The following is a 19,002-nucleotide window of genomic DNA, read 5'->3' as shown; positions in this document are numbered from 1 at the left end:
TGCACATGTGCATGCTGGACCCAGAGAAATGGTTCTGATAGAATGGGCTTCTGGGTAATTGCTCCAAGCACTTTCCCAAAGGGAGATAGGTGGCTCTGTGTGTCTGCACAGGCTTTACCTGGAGCTCTAGAAGCTCCCAGAATGTGGAGAGCAGGTTCCTGCTCAGGTCTGTTATAATGGAATTTTAGATTCAGATGGGTCAGATCCTCCTCTGAGGAAAAGCTAAAAATACTCCACTGTAAGTAGAAATCAAGTAGACTATGGGCCAGAGAGGCTAAATATTCGATGAATAGTGTGGAGCAGAGTGAGGTGGCCAGATTTAACAAAAATAAAGGATGCTTAATTAGATTTGAATTTCAGATCAAGTAATTTTTTAGTAGAAATATACCCTGTGCAGGGCACCTGCAGGGCTCAGTCGGTTAAGCGTCTGACTCTTGATTTCGGCTCTCATGATCTCAAGGTTAGTGAGATGGAGCCCTGTGTCTGGCTCTGCGCACTGAGTGCAGGACCCTCTTGGGATTCTCTCTCTCCTCTCTCTGCCCTTCCCCCTCTCACTCACATGCTCTCTCAAAATAAACATTAAAAGAAAAAAGTATGTCCCATACAATTTGGGGGACATAATTCTAAAAAACACTATTATGTCTGCAATTCAAGTTTAACTGCGTATCCTGTATTTTACGTGGCAATTTAAGTAGAGAAACAGAAGGGCAATGGTCTTCCAAAGCACTCAGGAGTGGACAGTAGAGCTAAGACCTTGGCACAAGTCAGCGATAGGAAAAATTCCACACCTTTACAGTTGGGAGGGACCTAGAAGGTCATCTAATAAACCTTACAGAAGCTTAGAAAGTCGCACAGGTCACAAGTGAGCCAGGAGGAAAACTTCCGGTACATCCACCTCCGACCAAGGCTCTCCACCAAGTTGTCCTGTGTTCTACACAGCACAGAACTAATCTGATACTTCAACGCACAAATTTATAACAACCTACCTTGGAATCTTTAACCAAATTCCTATGTTTAAATTACTTGGGAAATTACTGTTGAGTGCGGCTCACAGCTGTACTCCAGGTGGCAAAGGACTTTGGCTTCAGTGTGGTGACAAGTTTGTCCAGAACTGAGCCCCAAACCAATCAACCAACTGCAGCTCTCACAGACCAAAACTAAGCCATTGTGTCAGGTGGCGGCAGTCACAGGACGAAAATCAGTGTGGGTGTGCGTATAACAATGCAAGGCCAATATTATTGCTGGGGAAAACCCTCAACTTCGGTGATTAAGCCACCATCCACAAAGGACAGCAGCAAAAGAGTAGACTATAGTAGACTATCTACTATGTACATGGAGAGCATTAATGGCTTCTAGAAAGCACTTTAATGCCCTATGACAGTGATTGCTCAGCTTGAGGGGCTTTTTCAAACACCCCTAGAGAGGAGTCCTCCCTGGTCCAGGCTGAGATTCTCGGTGAGTCACTGGGTGAGAACGCATCACCAACCCCGGCTGCGTGGGAGTAAAGAAGAAGGCAAACAACGATGCTAGAAGAATTAGGCTAAGTACATTTGGCTTCCCAGCCCATCACCTGAAAACATTTTTGTCTTTGTTGAAACTTCAGTGTATAAACGTGATTTTTTTTAAAAACAGAAACAAAGGACAAAGCAATAACAACAACAACCACAAGCCCCCTGGATGTAATAAAATCTGCTGCGGCTAAGAGAATCGGCCCACTTTAGAGTAGGCTGGCAGAGTTAATGCAGGTTACGGGCTGGGCAGTGAGGCAATGCTGTCACTTGCTCATCTCCGGCGGGCGCCGTGGAGCCGGGGCCAGGCAGCTGGATCCTCGCTCTTGGTACCGCTCTGGTCCGCTCTGCGGGCAGCAGCGGGCCAGGCCCCCTGGCCCTCGATCACTAACTCCGCTCTTGAGTTCTTATTTGCCATGTGCCTCCAGGCTTTCAAGTGAACTGCCCTTGACAAATGCAGAGTAATTCCATTCTTTTTTACAAACGTATCTTTACATATGGTGTCTTCTCAAAAAGTCAGCCTTGACTGGAGGCCAGTCTTCTACAATGGGGCCAAAGGTAATCCTGCAGTTTCTCTGGGAAAGCTAATCTCCTTTTAAATGAGGAAACCATTCCAGAACACCCAGAAGTGAATCCTTAGCCTTCACGGGCAGAAGACAGTTGCATTCTTAGGAAACGTGGGACCACCACCTAGAGCTACAAACACTGACATCTGCCACATTCAAATCAACTGAAGAGAAAACAAAATGAGAAAAATCAGAACCAAACCGAGAAAAATTCACTTCCTGCTAGGACATGTATTCCGAGGTTGCTTCAAATTAAATACATTTCATTAGAATTCTAGCCAGGACTCACACGAAATAAGATCTCTCAGCAACCCCATACGCAACCATTTCCTCTGCCCTGCAGCGAGGAGCGCCCGGCTGTTGGCCACCTTGCGCAGATGTGAGCACGCCCACAAGTACCTGCCAGCCGAGGGTGAGCTATCCTTCCCTTTTATCGTATCTTCTCAACTGCATGTCAGAGTTTCTAAAGGTCCAAGTCCACAGAGTTCTCTTAGGAATTAGAGCAGGAGGGAAATGGAGGGGGAGGAGGAAATCAACATCCTTCCTTGAAGGAAAGGTCAGTCTATTCCACGGCGAGCGTTAGCTCCCACTCTTACCCAATCAGTGCTCTCCAGTCTGAACATAGTCTTCTGTGACCTGGGACAGGGTGCTCAGATACTGCCAGCTCAGGGCAGCCAAGAGCATGACAAATGACAGGTAAATAGGGGAGTAGTGACTTCGGGAGATCAGCTGGCAATTGGGAAGATTCTGTGTCCTGATGGTGGAGATGATCTGTCTTGTTTTACTAGAAGATGGGTCTGAGCTGGGAATTCTATGATAAATCTGTTAAAGAAAGGAAAAAAAAAATAGTTAAGTGCCACTTATGGAGTCCTAGGAACTTTATCTTCTGTGTCTACTTCTTACAATAACCCTAAAGAGGTAGGTATTTTATATCCACATTTCTCTTACAAAACAGATTCAGAGAACATGAAAGGAAACTCCAAGTCACTCCACTAATAAGGCAGGATGTCAACCGAGGCCCGGTAATCCCACAGCCTGTCCTAGGGAGCAAGCAAGGAGGCCCGTACTTGAGGAGCCACCCAGGTCCTCCCCCTGGTCTTCGCATCCCGAACGCCTCAGAGCCAGGAACAGAGTGGAGCTTGGTAACGGCAGCATAGTTTGGGCTGGAGGAGAGCAACACAGAAAAGGGGAAATGATATCGCGAAGACTGGGCGAACACAGCCAAACAAGATGGAATCTGTGGTGTGGGCAACAGGCTAGATGAAGAAAAGCGAGAGCAGAAGCAGGGCACCAGACAGTTATCCTCGAGTCTTCCCGGTGCCTTCACCCTCCTCCACCTCCACAGACCTGACACCTTTGCTACATCCAGGCCTCGCCTCCATGCTTACAGCCACTGCTGCCGGCTAGGCCCTCAATGCCTCTCATCTGAGCTGTCACCAACCTCCAACCTGAGCTCCTGACTCTCCTTCCACCTGAACCCTGAAGTCCACTCGCCTGCTCTCCACGCTGTCACCAAAGAAACTAAAAACCTCTGCTTGATACCCTCAGTGGCTACCTATCAACAGCTGAATAAGCTCTGAGTTCCGTGATGTGGAACGCGAGGCCACCCATGACCTGGGCCCACTGGGCCTCTCCGGCCTCACCTGCCGCTCCCCACCTGTCTCTTCTCACTCTAGAACAACTACCCGCTGTCGTCTTCTACTTCTGATGCTCTGCATGCGTCTGTTCCCCTTTGCTCACACCGTTCCCTCTGCCCGGAATGCCCCTGTCACACTCCTTCACCTGGCTAACTTGACCTGGCTAACTTGACCTGGCTAACTTGACCTGTTGCCCCAAGTCTTAGGTATTAGTCTTTTAGAAAACCTGCCTTGAACTCTCAGGTTGGGCCACATGCCACTCTCCTACACAGACTCCTACCTTATCACTTAGCACTGAATTCATCTATGTCTATGCGTCTCCCTCACTAGACTGCGAGCCTCTAAGGCACCACGTCTTACCTTTCTGCCTCCAGCCCAGCACCAAGTCTGGCACACAGGAGGCCCTCACTAAGCTGACAAAGCAGTTAAGAGATGACTGAGGGGGAAAGGGACAATGATGTGAGCCCAGAGACAAAAAAGAGGAAGATTACAAAGCGGGCATATTTTTTAAATAATTTTTTTCCCCAGACTTTCATGATATAATGGGTATTAAAAAAAATATTTTTAAAATATTTATGAGAGAGAGAGAGAGAGAGCGCACACAAGCAGGAGCGGGGTAGAGAGCGAGGGAGACACAGAATGTAAAGCAGGCTTCAGGCTCTGAGCTGTCAGCACCAGAGCCCAATGTGGGGCTGGAACCCACAAACTTGAGATCATGACCTGAGCTGAAGTCAGACGCTTAACCGACTGAACGATATAATGGGTATTTTTTCCAGAGACAGATTATATTCTTGCCACCCTCCCACCTCACCACTGAAAGGGCACAGCTGTGATTTAGTATGACAAGAAAATAAATGAATATGCCCACAGGTGTGCCTGGCTGGCTCAGTCAGTAGAGCATGTGACTCTTGACCTCTGGATCATGAGCTCAAGCCCCACAATGGGCAGAGAGCTCACTGGGAAAAAAATGCCTACAGAAATATGCTAATGATATCTGATACCTAATATTACGATACCAAGAATAGCTCTAGAAAGAAGAAGAAAAAGGTTTCATTGAAACTACAATTTCCTCTTTCTTTTCAAAAAAATTTAGATAATGGAGTTAAGCTTATAAAAACAAGCAATACAAAAATAAAGTTAAAAAAGGAGCCAAAATTCCCTTACTTGCCCCTCAGCCACAGGCCAGTATAGTTACTTTTATACTTTTCCTCACTATGCCCTTATAACCTCAGATAAAAATGTATGAAATGTCATACACAATAATACAGTATTATCATATACTGGTGTAGTTACTTTTATACCTCTTGCCATGTGCATATAAGCCAATATAAAAACATATAAAAGGTCATATATATGTATTATATAGTCTACACACTATACAGAATGGCTGTTCTATATAATGTATAAATATGACTATATTGTGTATATGAAATTATACACTTTATTTTTAAGATAGGTTATAAACATATTATGCTCTAATTTGACTTTTTTCACTCACATAATTTCTTTAATCTTTTTTAAAAATTTTCTTTCATGTTTATTTATTTTTGAGAGAGACAGAGACACAGTGGGGGCGGGGCAGAAAGAAAGGGAGACACAGAATCCGAAGCAGGCTCCAGGCTCTGAGCTATCAGCACAGAGCCTGACGAGGGGCTCGAATTCATGAACTGCAAGATCATGACCTGAGCTGAAGTTGTATGCTTAACCGACTGAGCCACCTATGTGTCTCACTCACATAATTTTTTATAGATATTTCTTTTTTTTTTTTTTTCTTTTTTCTTTTTTTAGGTAAGCTCCTTGACCACTGTGGAGCCCAATGCGGGGCTTGAACTCATGACCCTTGAGCTGAGATCAAGAGTCAGACGCTTAACTGAGCCAGGAGCTTCTATGGACATTTCTTAATGCCAGAACCTAGAAAAAGAGGTCATTCCTTTTAAACACAACCTACGTAATGTGAACACACTATAATTTATAATCAACCCCCTCCCAATAAGGACCGAGGACAAAATGCTACAATCAGCATCTCTGTATATTTTCTAGTTAATTATGTAGGTAAAGTCCTAGAATTGCTTGGTCAAAGGCTAATGCACACAAAATTCTGACAAGTATGAACAGCTAATGTCATTAACCAAAAGAAAAAAGAAAAAAGGCTTAGAAGCATCTGGGTCGTTCAGTTAGTTGAGCATCCAACTTAGGCTTAGGTCATGATCTCGTGGTTTGTGGGTTCAAGCCCCACATGGGGCTCTGTACTGACAGCTCAGAGCCTGAAGCCTACTTCAGATTCTGTGTCTCCTTCTCTTTTTGACCCTCCCCTGCTTGCTCTCTCTCTCTCTCAAAACTGAATAAACATGGGGCGCCTGGGTGGCGCAGTCGGTTAAGCATCCGACTTCAGCCAGGTCATGATCTCGCGGTCCGTGAGTTCGAGCCCCGCGTCAGGCTCTGGGCTGATGGCTCAGAGCCTGGAGCCTGTTTCCGATTCTGTGTCTCCCTCTCTCTCTGCCCCTCCCCCGTTCATGCTCTGTCTCTCTCTGTTCCAAAAATAAATAAACGTTGAAAAAAAAAAAAATTTAAAAAAAATAAAAAAACTGAATAAACGTCAAAAAAAAAAAGGTTTATGACCAAGGACTGAACTGGAATAATCAAGTCTGGAGTGAAAAGCATGGGGTGGAGGAAACAGCCTGGCCACAGAAGAGAATGCCAGGAAGCTTTTGTGCAGCCAGAAGAAACGAAAATCAAGACAACTCTGGGAGATAAGGAGCCAGAAAGGCAAAGGTGGAGACAGATGGGTAAGAGGTTAAACCTGAGGTAAGCGTCACAGAAGCCAAGACAGGGAAAGGCTTTCAAGGTGAGAAAGATCCAGTGTCAAATTTTTAAAAAATTTATCATTAGAGCACTGCCTTGGTGGCTCAGTTGGCTCAGCGCCTAACTCTTGATCTTGGCTCAGGTCATGATCTCACAGTTGGGGAAACTGAGCCCCGTGTTGGGCTCCGAGCTGATAACACAGAGCCTGCTTGGGGTTCTCTCTCTTCCTCTCTTTCTGCCCTCACTCTCTCTCTCAAGATAAATAAATAAACTTTAAACAAACAAAAACTGGTCATTAGAAGGTCATTAAATCACCTCAGTAAGAAAAGTTCTGACAAGGAATGAACAAAAGCTAGGATGAGGTGGGTTGAGAAAAAAATGGGAATCGATAACATGAAGTACATGAATCCTTCGAGAAGCTTAACTGTGAGGGAGAGGAGGATGGGGATGAGGTAGAGAGGAGCAAAGTCAAGCCAAGTATTGATCTGTTTACTTTTTGAAGCCGAGTGGCCAGAGTGCAAATACAAACTATAGGAGGGACCCAAAAAGGAGGGGGCTTTAGATAAAGAGGAGGCGGATCTTGAGGGGGCGAGAGGCGGGAGCAGGAGTGCATACCTGCAGGGGTTAGGCTCACACAGGAGAGACGGACAGAGAAGTGGAGACAGTTCACAACATATAATCTCGTACTTCCTCCTGTGGTTAAAGGCAGAGCCAGCGGAGAAGGAAAGGATGGATGTACAGCAGTACTTTTCTTGTTTTGAGATAGAGAGAGAGAGTGAGCGAGCATACGAGAGGGGAAGGGGCAGAGGGGGAGACAGAGAATCTTAAGCAGGATCCTGGACCAGTGAGGCCGGCAGGACTCAAGGATCATGACCTGAACCGAAATCAAGAGTCGGACACTCAACCGAGTCACCAGGCGCCCCCAGCAGTGCTTTTCAAACTTTATGTTCACAGGAATCAGCTGGGGATCTTGGTAAAGGCAGATTCTGAGTCAACAGGTTTGAGTAGGGGTGAGGCTCTAGCAAGTGCCCAAGGGCCGCTGATGCTGCACAACACTTATGAGTTGTGAGCACAAAAAGGGCCTGGAGAGCAGGACGATGCTCTAGAGGAAGCACAGCGTAGCGTGAAATGGGAAGGTGTGCCCGCTTAAGAGAGGTTGCCCTCGCCGAGGAGTGAGCATTGGCACAGAAGGAAGCATTGGCACAGCTTCTGGCCGTTTGCCTGAGTATTTGTTTCTGTCCCAAAATAGCTGGTTGAGCTTCTCGCCAGCTGACAGGTATCCAGACTGGTTTGCAGCTGAGGCTGCTCCAGAGGACAGAGGGTGTGGAAGAGCAGTGCCCACCTCCTCAGGAAGGTTCGGTGTCCCTCTAACTCCTCCTTTAAATATTAGAGTCCCATGAGGAGACCTTTACACACCCCTGCAAGTGCATTCTTGTTACCACCAGTTAAGCCCAGGGAACTGACAGAACTTTTTGTTTTTAATCTGAGAACCTTTTTTTTTTTTTTAATAATGTTTATTTTTGAGAGAGAGAGAGAGCGAGCGAGCGCACAAGCAGGGGAGGGGCAGAGAGAGAGGGAGACACAGAATCCAAAGCAGGCTCCAGGATCTGAGCTGTCAGCACAGAGCCCGATGTGGGGCTCGAACTCAATCTAACCATGAGATCATGTCCTGAGCCAAAGTCGGACGCTTAACCAACTGAGCCACCCAGGCTCCCCAAGCTGACAGAAGACTTGCAGTCTTCCTGCAAAGGACAGACTTGGTCAGTGAGAAGTAGGATCAGGGTTAATTTCTGGACACCAGCAAATAGACAACTTGCAGTCTTCAAAAAGTTTTAACTTGAAATTTCATTCATGAGGACATTAAAACCATTATCACATTTTATTCCTTTGGACTTGAAAGACTTGAAATTTTTCTGAATCAAATCAAGGATTAATGTTTCCTCCAAATCACGCTGGGTTTCACCAGAGTAGCTTTAAAAACTGATGACCTCAATCAGTGTTCCTTAAAGGGCCAGAAATTATCTTCAGCTTGGTGGATCACCCTCTGTTGCAGCTTCTCAACTCTGCTACTGTATTTTGAGGCTGCCTCAGACAAGACATATGCGAATGGGCGTGGCTGTTTTAATAAAAAGTTATTTACAAAAGCAGTGGGGGCGGGGAGGTCAGTCAGCTGTAGTGTGGGTACCCATGCCCCAAATCAAACTGTTGATCACAACCAGGATTTAATTCCAATGGGTAAGGAAAACACCAGATAAAATCTGAATTTTAATATAGTAACGGAACTAGCAAACAACATTTTTAAAAAATGGTTTTTTGAAATCGGTGGTCAGTATTAAAACTAAAATATTCTCTGAACTACACACTACATAAAAGGTTCTAACTGATACAAAACAGAGAAAAAGTGCCTAATAAAGTACTACTCAGTTTAGAAAGGATAATCCAACCCCCTTAGAATTGTAGTGAACAGCATATAGTCTGAAGTCAGCCAGATCTGGGTCCAAATTATGGCACCAGCCTCAAGTTTCCTTGATATTAATAGCACCCACCTTTTTGGTTGCTATGCCAGGCACACAATAAGCTCAGAGTAAGTGCTGGCTATATGGTGAACCAGACTGTCCCAAATCTCATTAGCAGCAATTTTTTGGTCAATGGCTGAACACTTAAGTCACTAAAAGAATTTTAGGATTAAAAAAATTTTCTTGGGGCGCCTGGGTGGCGCAGTCGGTTAAGCGTCCGACTTCAGCCAGGTCACGATCTCGTGGTCCGTGAGTTCGAGCCCCGCGTCGGGCTCTGGGCTGATGGCTCAGAGCCTGGGGCCTGTTTCTGATTCTGTGTTTCCCTCTCTCTCTGCCCCTCCCCCGTTCATGCTCTGTCTCTCTCTGTCTCAAAAATAAATAAACGTAAAAAAAAAAAAAAAAATTTTCTTTAGTTTTCTCTTATGCCTTCTACAGGTACCTCTGGTAGAAATGCTGAAGTCCAAAGCTCGTCAGAAGACAGGGCGTAACTCCAAGGAGAATGTGCAATATGCCATAGAAATCAGAGGAAATAACTGTTTTTGCAGAATTCTATTTAGAGGAAACCACTATTACCAATTGCATCCCTGTAAAGGCATAGCCAGAGGACTGGAAGGAGGCAGAAAACTATTGACAGCAATAGTTACCCATGGGAGGGGGGGGGGGGGGAGGAAGATCTTATTATGTTTTCATGTATTTCGGTAGTATTTCAATCTTCAGTAAGAACATACCTAAGGATCTCAGAGCCACTCACCTCCCTAGTGTGACAGTCAAAAAAAAAAAAAAAAAAAAAAAAAAAGTCTCTAGACATTGCCAAATGTCCCCTGCAGGGAAGGGGGTACTAAAGTATCTCCAATTAAGAACCACTGCTAGGGCGCCTGGGTGGCTCAGTTAAGCATCCAACTTCAGCTTGGGTCATGATCTTGTGGTTTGTAGGTTCAGGCCCCACATCAGGCTCTGTACTGACAGCTCAGAGCCTGGAGCCCGCTTCTGATTCTGTGTCTCCCTTTCTCTCTGCCCACCCCCTGCTCACACTCTCTCTCAAAAATAAACAAACATTATTAAAAAAAAAAAAAAAAGGAACCACTGATCTAGGACCTAGTGATTAGAGTTTTAGCCTCTAAGAAAAGGCTTTTTTGGGGGCGCCTGGGTGGCGCAGTCAGTTAAGCGTCCGACTTCAGCCAGGTCACGATCTCGCGGCCTGTGAGTTTGAGCCCCGCGTCAGGCTCTGGGCTGATGGCTCAGAGCCTGGAGCCTGTTTCCGATTCTGTGTCTCCCTCTCTCTCTGCCCCTCCCCCGTTCATGCTCTGTCTCTCTCTGTCCCAAAAATAAATAAACGTTGAAAAAAAAATTAAAAAAAAAAAAAGAAAAGGCTTTTTTGAACCTAGTCATATACCCTCCACAGAAGGATATTTGACTTGAACAAGTATGTTCTGTTTTATAGGATGGTTTCGGTACTTGAAATGAGATTTGCATTAGAAAATTTAGAAATCGGGGCGCCTGGGTGGCTCAGTTGGTTAAGCATCCGAGTTTAGCTCAGGTCATGATCTCGCAGTTTGTGGGTTTGAGCCCCACGTCGAGCTCTGTGCTGACAGCTCAGAGCCTGGAGCCTGCTTCGGATTCTGCGTCTCCCTCTCTCTCTGCCCCTCCCCCACTTGCATGCACACTCTCTCTCTCTCTCCCTCTCAATAATAAATAAAAACATTAAAAGAATTATAAAAAAAGAAAAAAAAATTAGATATCATTGCAACTTGATGGTTTTCCTTTGCCAAAATTCCCTACTGTGGTTTCTCAGTTGAGGCCTATGAAGTCATAGAAAGTACTGGATTGGGTGTGAGGCAATGTGGATGGACTGGGGTCCCAGATCTACTCAGATACTGCATTTGCATCCACAAGACTTAGCCTCATTTTTCTCACCCATAAAACAAAAAGCCTGACTGGCCTCTAACATCAGCTTCCAGCTCAAAACCTATGATTCTGCTTAGGAGCTCCACCCTAAAGGCTTGCTGCCTTTATACTCTCTCACCAGGGTGCTGTGCAACTCTGAACAATCAGTAACTCATGCATACACGAACTTTCCAAATAAAGGAGACCAACTCCTGTCCTGTCTCTTTATACCATGACACAATAAGTTGTTAGGATCATCTAATATTCAAATATAAACTATTTAAACAATGACATTATTTAAATACTATAAAAAATAGCTAGAAATTATCCAGGTAGTTAAATAGAAACCCACCTCTTCCATATACTGGTATATTATAGCTTTGACAGCTGGCATATTGGTGGCATCCATCATTAGAGTTACTGCTTGTCCTTTTCGGATCTTCACTACGCCTTTGAACACCTGCTGGTTATTGTAACAGGCAGCCAAAGTGGCAATGGCCATTACCTACAGATATTAGGTGGGGGAGACGAAAGAAAATGCTAATTCATTTCATTTCATGAAAGAAAAGAAATGGTACTATAGGCAATCACCATTGTGAAAACGTAAAAAAAAATCTTCTATAGAATAAGAAAGTGCCAAAGAGCTAAGATGTAACTAACCAAGAAAAAGTACCCATGAAGAAAGCATATCAAAACTTGTACCTTTCCCACTCCTCCCTTCCTCAACAACAGCCTCAAGTGATCTTTGCAGTCTTAAATGATTCTTTGGTTTGACCATGAAAACTTTTTATTTGGAAAAAACAAACACGAGCCAATACAACATTTTCTATGCTAGAATAATGAGTCATAGAGCTGAAAGATGTATCTCAAAATAATATCTGCAAAGAATTTTCTATTTTTCCTACAACAAACATAACCATCATACATGAAAAAAACCAGCATGGAGGAGGGGGTAGGGCACAAATGGGAAGGAGGGATAGTTCCCAAGCTCAAAGGTGTATTATTTCTAGGATAAACGGAAACCCATGTCAGGCCTACAGATTTTAGCTCCAACAACCATTCAAGATTGGCCATTAAAAGATTAAATCGAGTTTCCAAATCAGTTAAATCCTAGAACTTTCATTTACTGAAATTAAAGTAACTGGTAAGGCATTTAAAAAAAAGTGTAAGCTCCTAGGATATTGAGGGGCTAGGTCCATAGGGTCAGGTTCTGTTCTCATGAGTCTAGGAAAAGCACAGCAAAAACTAGGCGCTTAAGACTTTGTAATGACAACACCTTCACCTACATTTTACCCAGCACTCCCCATAAATCTAAACCAAAGCCCTAGATTTAACTGTGAGAATAAGGATCTAGCGAGGATGAGCTGAGGGTGGTGGTCATAGAGCAAAGGGGAGGTATGGTGAGATACTGTCTGCCTCTTCGCCAGCAAAAGAAAACAGGCCAGAGTCCTCTTTTTAAGGAACCATATTCCGAATACAGCAAACCAAAATAGTAAATGCATTCTATCTACCCCCATCACCACCACCACACCACTGCCTGTAGCTTCCACCTCTCCTCTACAACAAGAACAGCAGCACTGCATACCTGTGGAATAGCACAGAAGTTAAACACACTTTGGTTTCTAAGTCTTGAAAGGTACATGATGACATCTGGGATGTGGTGTAGTGCGTTGGTTATAAGTTCGTTCAGGCACTGCACAGCCGAGTCAATATTCTGTGGCTTAGCAAAATCACCCAACTTCTTAACATACTTGCTCCAAACCTTAAAAAAGAAGTCGGCATGTGCGTAAGGGAAGAAGGTTTCCAAGCAACATGAAAGAATCTTCGTGAATAAGAACTATGATAGACAGTAAAGTTTTTCTTAGCTGCGGACTCCTCTTTCACCAAGATCAAGTCTGTTTTAAGCTCCACACAGGGGCTATTTGTGACAGCCAGTCAGGGTCTGATCACAACCTGGCAGTCAGTTAAGTTTCTGGGAAATTGTCCTTTCAGGAAGGTTAGTACAGCATGTACTACAGCAATACTTTAATGACTTCAGATAAAGAAAACTCATGTTATTCAGAAGGCATTAGTCTACTCCTGAAAAAAATAACCAGATATATACAAAACCAGCTACAACAATACTGCAGGCTAAACAGTAAAATTCTGAAGATGGTCAGGTCTCCAAGTAATTAGTGATTAACATTACGTACCCAATTCCGAGAATTCAGAATGCTGCCAAACAATCGTATTTGGGGAAAATGAGCTAAGTCTGTACTATGAGAACATTACCTCCTTGGATCTTAGTAACTCAAAAGTGAAATAACATCTTCAACTCCAATGGTGGGACTGATTTGACAATTTTTAATGTTAATATTTAAAGGAATCTCTAGGGGCACCCGGGTGGCTCAGTCGGTTCAGTGTCTGACTCTTGATTTCGGCTCAGGTCATGATCCCAGGATCGTGGGATTCAGTCCCGAATCGGACTCTGTGCCGAGTGTGGAACCTGCTTAAGAGTCTCTCTTTCTCTCCTTCAATCCCTCTCCCCTGCTCGTATTCTCCAAAACACACACACACACACACACACACACACACACACACACACACACACACAAATTAAACATCAGAAAAAAAATAAAGTAGTTTCTGAAGCTAGCATAAAACTTACTTTCATCTTTGGTAACCATTTTTTTTAAGTATTTTTTTTTTTTTAAGTTTATTTATTTATTTTGAGAGAGAAAGTGAGAGCAGGGAAGGGGGAGAGGGAGAGGGAGAGGGAGAGGGAGAGAGAGAGAGAGAGAGAAAGAGAATTCCAAGCAGGCTCCATATTGTCAGCACAGAGCCCGACGTGGGGCTTAAAGTTACAAACCGTGAGATCGTGACTTTAGCTGAAATCAAGAGTCAGACACGTAACCAACTGAGCCATTGCACCCCATTTTTGAAAACTCTTAAGCCGCCCAAAGAATGACACTCATTGTAAACTTATGCACTCCCCCAAATACATGACTGGCCTAATAGGACTAGGAGATTCTATGGAAAGTCAAATTTGTTATCCATTCTTAATTTGCACCTTAAACACACTCAGATTGATGGTACTAGATCAACGATGGTACAAGATCTGCAGAACTTGGAGAAAATAGTTAATAAACCCCTATGTATACATCCACCGGCCTCAACAATTATTGACACTTGGCCCGTCTTGTTCCATCATGCAGGTTCTATCTGTGGCGTTGGCATCTCGCCTGTGCCCACTTTTGTCTTGGAGCTCCTGGGGGTGCTTTGTACAGGTTATCCACGGGCTGGGTTTTGGGTGTTTGTTTGGATTTTTTTGTCGAGTTGTTTCATCTCTTTTTGAGAATTTGAGAAAAATCCCCAAACCATGCTGCTGCCACCATCACTACCATTTTTAAAAAATCCAAACTTCCTGCTAATAGATGCAGAAAGGATGACAGAATTAGGATAGCACCTTTTGGCTTCTTCACTGATAATAAGTCTAGGGAGCGACCACCAAGAAGAAAAAGAACCCGCAACTTACAAGGAAAAGAAAACGATCATTAGATTTTCAACAGCCAGTCTGTAAAAGCAGAAGAAAATGGGAGTAACACATTTAAGGTACTCAAAACTATGAGCTAAAAACTTCATAGCTAGAAAACACTGACTTTCAAATATCAAGGACACAAATTATCTTCAATATGTATAAACATGGAGAATTATTATTCTCATGGCTCTTTCCTATCTACCAGAATACGAGCTCGAGACAACCAAAACGGTTAGAGACATCAACATAAAGGCTGGTGGTGAGCATAAACCAAGACAAAATAAAGGAGAAAAGGGAGATATTACGGTGGTAATGGCTATCTGATCTGACGATTCAGATATAAATATAATCATAAAAAATTGGCAATTAGGATATCATATGTAAAAAATTTTTTTTGAATTATTGTCCGTAAGCATATTTGGTGGTAGTAGCGTCAGTATCACTATTCAGAGACTGCAAGATCTGTAATGTGGAAAAAAAGCAGATGAGTAGTTATGGCATATACTAATTCTGGCATCTCTTATTTCCCTGAGAAATATGAATCTCAATGAGGAAAAAATGAGGTAGAGATATAATATAGAGGAAGCGATTATATAACAATTCTATTGTCCTGCGTTTGAATTGGAAATATCAATACAAATTTACAAGGTATTTGTAAATTTATCAATATAAATTACAAGGTATTTTAGCTTTAAAACTAGACACACACACACACACACACACACACACACACACACACGGACTACCCCAAGAGCAATGACTATCCTGCCCAAGTGTGGTGTTGGCTATTATTTTCCATTAGCCCAGGTGTCTTCCCTGAGCTTCTTGAATAGCTGGAGGAGTCCAGATCTTAGACAGTAAATGTACAAAATGAGTTTAGAACATCTTCACGTATCAAATGGCAAGGAAGCTATCATAGACTATTAAGGGTCATGAGGACTCAAAAGCCAACCTGAATCTATTCCCGACCAAAGAAGGGAAATTTTAAGCTTTAATAATGAGAATAATTACAACCGATTAAACCCAAATATGTTTTAATCTGTAAGTTTATAATGATAGCAAAAGATAACTAATTGGTCACCTTCTGAGGGTGACAGAAAATTATCTTAAAAGCTAGGTAAAGGAAAGAATCAAATATATGTACTGCCTTCCATACGTGATTTGTACCACTCAATAAGCAAATAATAAAGGAGAGAACATATCTCCTATAAAATCAGCCCAGCTAATAAAGGAAGGCACAAATATAGAATTAAAAAGTTCTTATTTTATGGCATAAAATTGAAAGTCCTGAAATGAACCCTCATATTTAGGGTCAACTCATTTTCAACAGGGGTGCTAAAATAATTCAATGGGGGAAAGAACAATCTTTTCAACAAATAGTACTGGGACAGCTGGACATTTGTGCAAAATGATAAGCTGGACCCCTACCTCACACCACATACAAAAACTAACTCAAAATGGATCAAAGCACTCAATTAAGAGCTAAAACTATAAAACTCTTAGAAGAAAATATAGGCATAAATCTTCATGACCTTAGATTAGGCAATGGTTTCTTACATAAGCACAATACAAAAGAGAAAACTAGATAAATTGGACCTCATCAAAATTAAAAACTTTTACGCTCCAAAAGACATCAAGAAAGGAAGAAGATAACCCACAGCCTGGGAGAAGATATTTGTAAATCACGTATCTGATAAGGGACTTGTATTCAGAGCATAGAAAGAACCCTTACAACTCAATAATAAAAACAAACAATACCATTAAAATATCTGAAAATATTTTAGTAGTTTTCAGAAAAAGTACCTGAATAGATATTTCTCCAAAGAAAATATACAGATGGCCAACCACATGAAATGCTCCACATCATTAGCTGTCAGATTGCATATCAAAACCACAATGAGAAACCACTTCACACCCACGAGGAGGGGTATAATAAAAAAAGATAGATAATATGAAGAAGTAGGGAGTTATTGTTTAAAGGGTACAGAACTATACACTTAAAAAATAGTTTGAATGGTAAATCTTATATTACATAAACTTTACCACAATAAAAACAAAGATGTTAAACACAATACATAAAAAAAGGTGAGAACTGTTGGCAAAGCTGTGGAGAAACTGGAACCCTCATCTACTGCTGATAGGACTGGTACAAGGGTGTAGTCACTGTGGAAAACAGTCTGGCAGTTCCTCAAAGGTTAGTAGCTGTATGAAGCAGCAATTCCTCTCCAAGCTATATGTATATATATGCAAGAGAAATGGAAACACATGTCCACTCAAAACCTTGTATACAAATGTTCACAGCATATTAATAATAGCCAAAAAGTGGGGACACCTGAGTTGGTTGAGCATCCGACTTCAGCTCAGGTCATGATCTCATGGTTCATGAGTTCAAGCCCCACATCGGGCTCTCTGCTGTCAGCACAGAGCCCGCTTCAGATCCTCTGTCTCCCTCTCTCTCTGTCCCTCCCCTGCTCTTTCTCTCTCTCTCAAAAATAAACAAACATTAAAAAATAATAAAAGCCAAAAAGTGGAAACAACCCAAATATTCCTCAACTGATAAACAAATAAAATGTGGCATATCTATATAAGTGAATATTGTTTGACTCTAAGAAGGAATAATGTGTTGATAACATACTACCTCCTGGATGAACCTTAAAAGCATCATGCTAAGGGAAAGAAGTCGGTCACATATTATAGGATTCCATTTATACGAAAGGTCCAAAACAGGCCAATGTACAGAGACAGAAAGAAGATGGTTGGTTGCCAAGGGCTGGGGAGTGGGCATCAGCGGAAAACAGATCGTGACTGCTCGAAGGCATGTGGTTTCTTTCTGGGGTAATGAAAATGTTCTAAAATTAATTGTGATTGTTGCACAACTCTGTGAACATACTAAAAAAACACTAAAAACTTTAGAAGGATGAACTGCATATAGTAAGTGAACTCTGTCTCAATAAAGCTGTGAAAAAAATACTATTTCGCAACCCTAATAAATTAACAGAACTAGGGATGAAGCCTGATTGCTAACATCAAAAGTGGGCAAAGATCAGACATTACATGCCTCTTGATAAAAGAGCACACCAACATCTTCCATCAAGAGGTGCATGCTCATTTTTATTTAAACACATTTGATGTGTTTTAATCCATTGCCATTTTTATTCTTTTTTGGTACTCGAAGTGTTCCATATGTGGCCAGTGAAAGCCCCTTCAAATTGGATTGTGTGCCTCTTTATCCTGTACTTTTTACTTTGATAGTTCCCTTACTTTCTGGCATGACAGTATATTTCAAGCTCCTTTTATGTATTTTCTGCCCTTACTGTTCCGTATACTGGGAAATGGTATTAAAAGAGCAAATTGGAACACCAGAGGTACATATTACTACTGGTTTGGTCATTGTTGCTAAACAGAGGTAGACTTTTTTTTGTTTTTAAAGAATCTGTATCATGAGTTCATACTGATATTTCCAATACAGTTCAGGATTATGGGAGTTTTGCTTAACTTGTTTCCTATTTGTATCTTGTATTTTAGACTGAAAAACCTTGGTTCTTAGACTGATAAGAACACAATTGCCTATTTACTTTATGTTACCAAGTTTCTGTAATAGTTTCAGTATTTCAACAAAAATATTCACAATATGATTACTGAAAACCTTTTATTACTTTTGGTTTATCCTTCCATTTAAACTCTGCTGTTGAGATAAGTCAGAGAAAGACAAATACCATATGATTGCACGCATATGTGGAATTTGACAAAACAGATGAACATACGGGAAAAGGAGGGAAGAAAGGAAACAAACCACAAGAGACGTTTAATGATTGAGAACAAACTGGAATGTTGGTGGAAGGAGGTGGGTGGGAGATGGGCTAGATGGGTGATGGTGGAACTAAGGAGGGCACTTGTGATGAGCACTGGGTGTTGTATGTAAGTGATCAGTCACTAAATTCTACTGAAACCAGTACTGCACTGTATGTTCACTAACTAAAATTTTAATAAAAAGTAAAAAACAAAAACACAAAACTATGGTATTGTGCACCTGTTTTTTTCATTTAATAATATAGCCTGGAGATTACTCCGTAATAGTATAGTTCTTCTTGCGCTCCACCAGGTGAATATACCATAGGTTCATTCAACCAGTCCTGTGTAGAGGGACATCCGGGTTGTTAATAAATTGTAACTATTACAAACAACACTGAATCCATATGCTCCCATATGAGTCATTTGCCAAACTGCCAGGCCTCAGGGCTGTTACCAGTATACACTCACCGGCCACACAAGAGTGCCTGGTTCCCCAATCTTGCTTCATTCAGGCCTATCCAACTTTTGACTGTCTGCCAGTCCAATGCAAGAAATAGTATCTCAGGATTCTTTTATATCTTTTTTGGGTTAGGCTATTTGAACTGACATTCATTAAGCACCCTGCGCTGCAGTTTATCTCACTTCATGCACACCACCACCCTGTGGTATAAACTATTCAATTTTACAGAAAGAGGGAAATGAAATGTGTGCAGGACTGCAGAGCTGGTACTCATGAACCACACTTGGGTGATGCGCTTGTGTGAGAAGCAGCGTCATACG

The 19,002-nt window shown here is 42.3% G+C and overlaps 1 protein-coding gene across 3 annotated transcripts in view; it reads right to left on the bottom strand.

Moving 5' to 3' along the window:
- Positions 1-1,346: 1,346 nt before the first annotated feature.
- FDFT1 (farnesyl-diphosphate farnesyltransferase 1) overlaps positions 1,347-19,002 on the bottom strand; it is a 39,532-nt gene continuing 21,876 nt past the window's right edge. For 2 of the 3 annotated variants that reach the window (XM_045462464.1, XM_045462463.1), the window contains 4 exons: positions 12,499-12,675; positions 11,266-11,418; positions 2,671-2,896; positions 1,347-2,238 (listed from right to left, as the gene is read on the bottom strand). In XM_045462464.1, the coding sequence (XP_045318420.1) occupies positions 2,675-2,896; positions 11,266-11,418; positions 12,499-12,675 (552 nt within the window). In that variant the 3' untranslated portion in view covers positions 1,347-2,238; positions 2,671-2,674. Of the gene's footprint in view, positions 2,239-2,285; positions 2,897-11,265; positions 11,419-12,498; positions 12,676-19,002 lie in introns of those variants that run through there. The other variant, XM_045462462.1, reaches the window with a different exon arrangement.

This window comes from Leopardus geoffroyi, chromosome B1 (genome assembly GCF_018350155.1).
Source record: "Leopardus geoffroyi isolate Oge1 chromosome B1, O.geoffroyi_Oge1_pat1.0, whole genome shotgun sequence".
In the NCBI taxonomy this organism is placed as follows: domain Eukaryota; kingdom Metazoa; phylum Chordata; class Mammalia; order Carnivora; family Felidae; genus Leopardus; species Leopardus geoffroyi.
The sequence above is the reverse complement of the archived record's forward strand: the minus strand, read 5'-3'. Positions and strand labels throughout refer to the sequence as shown.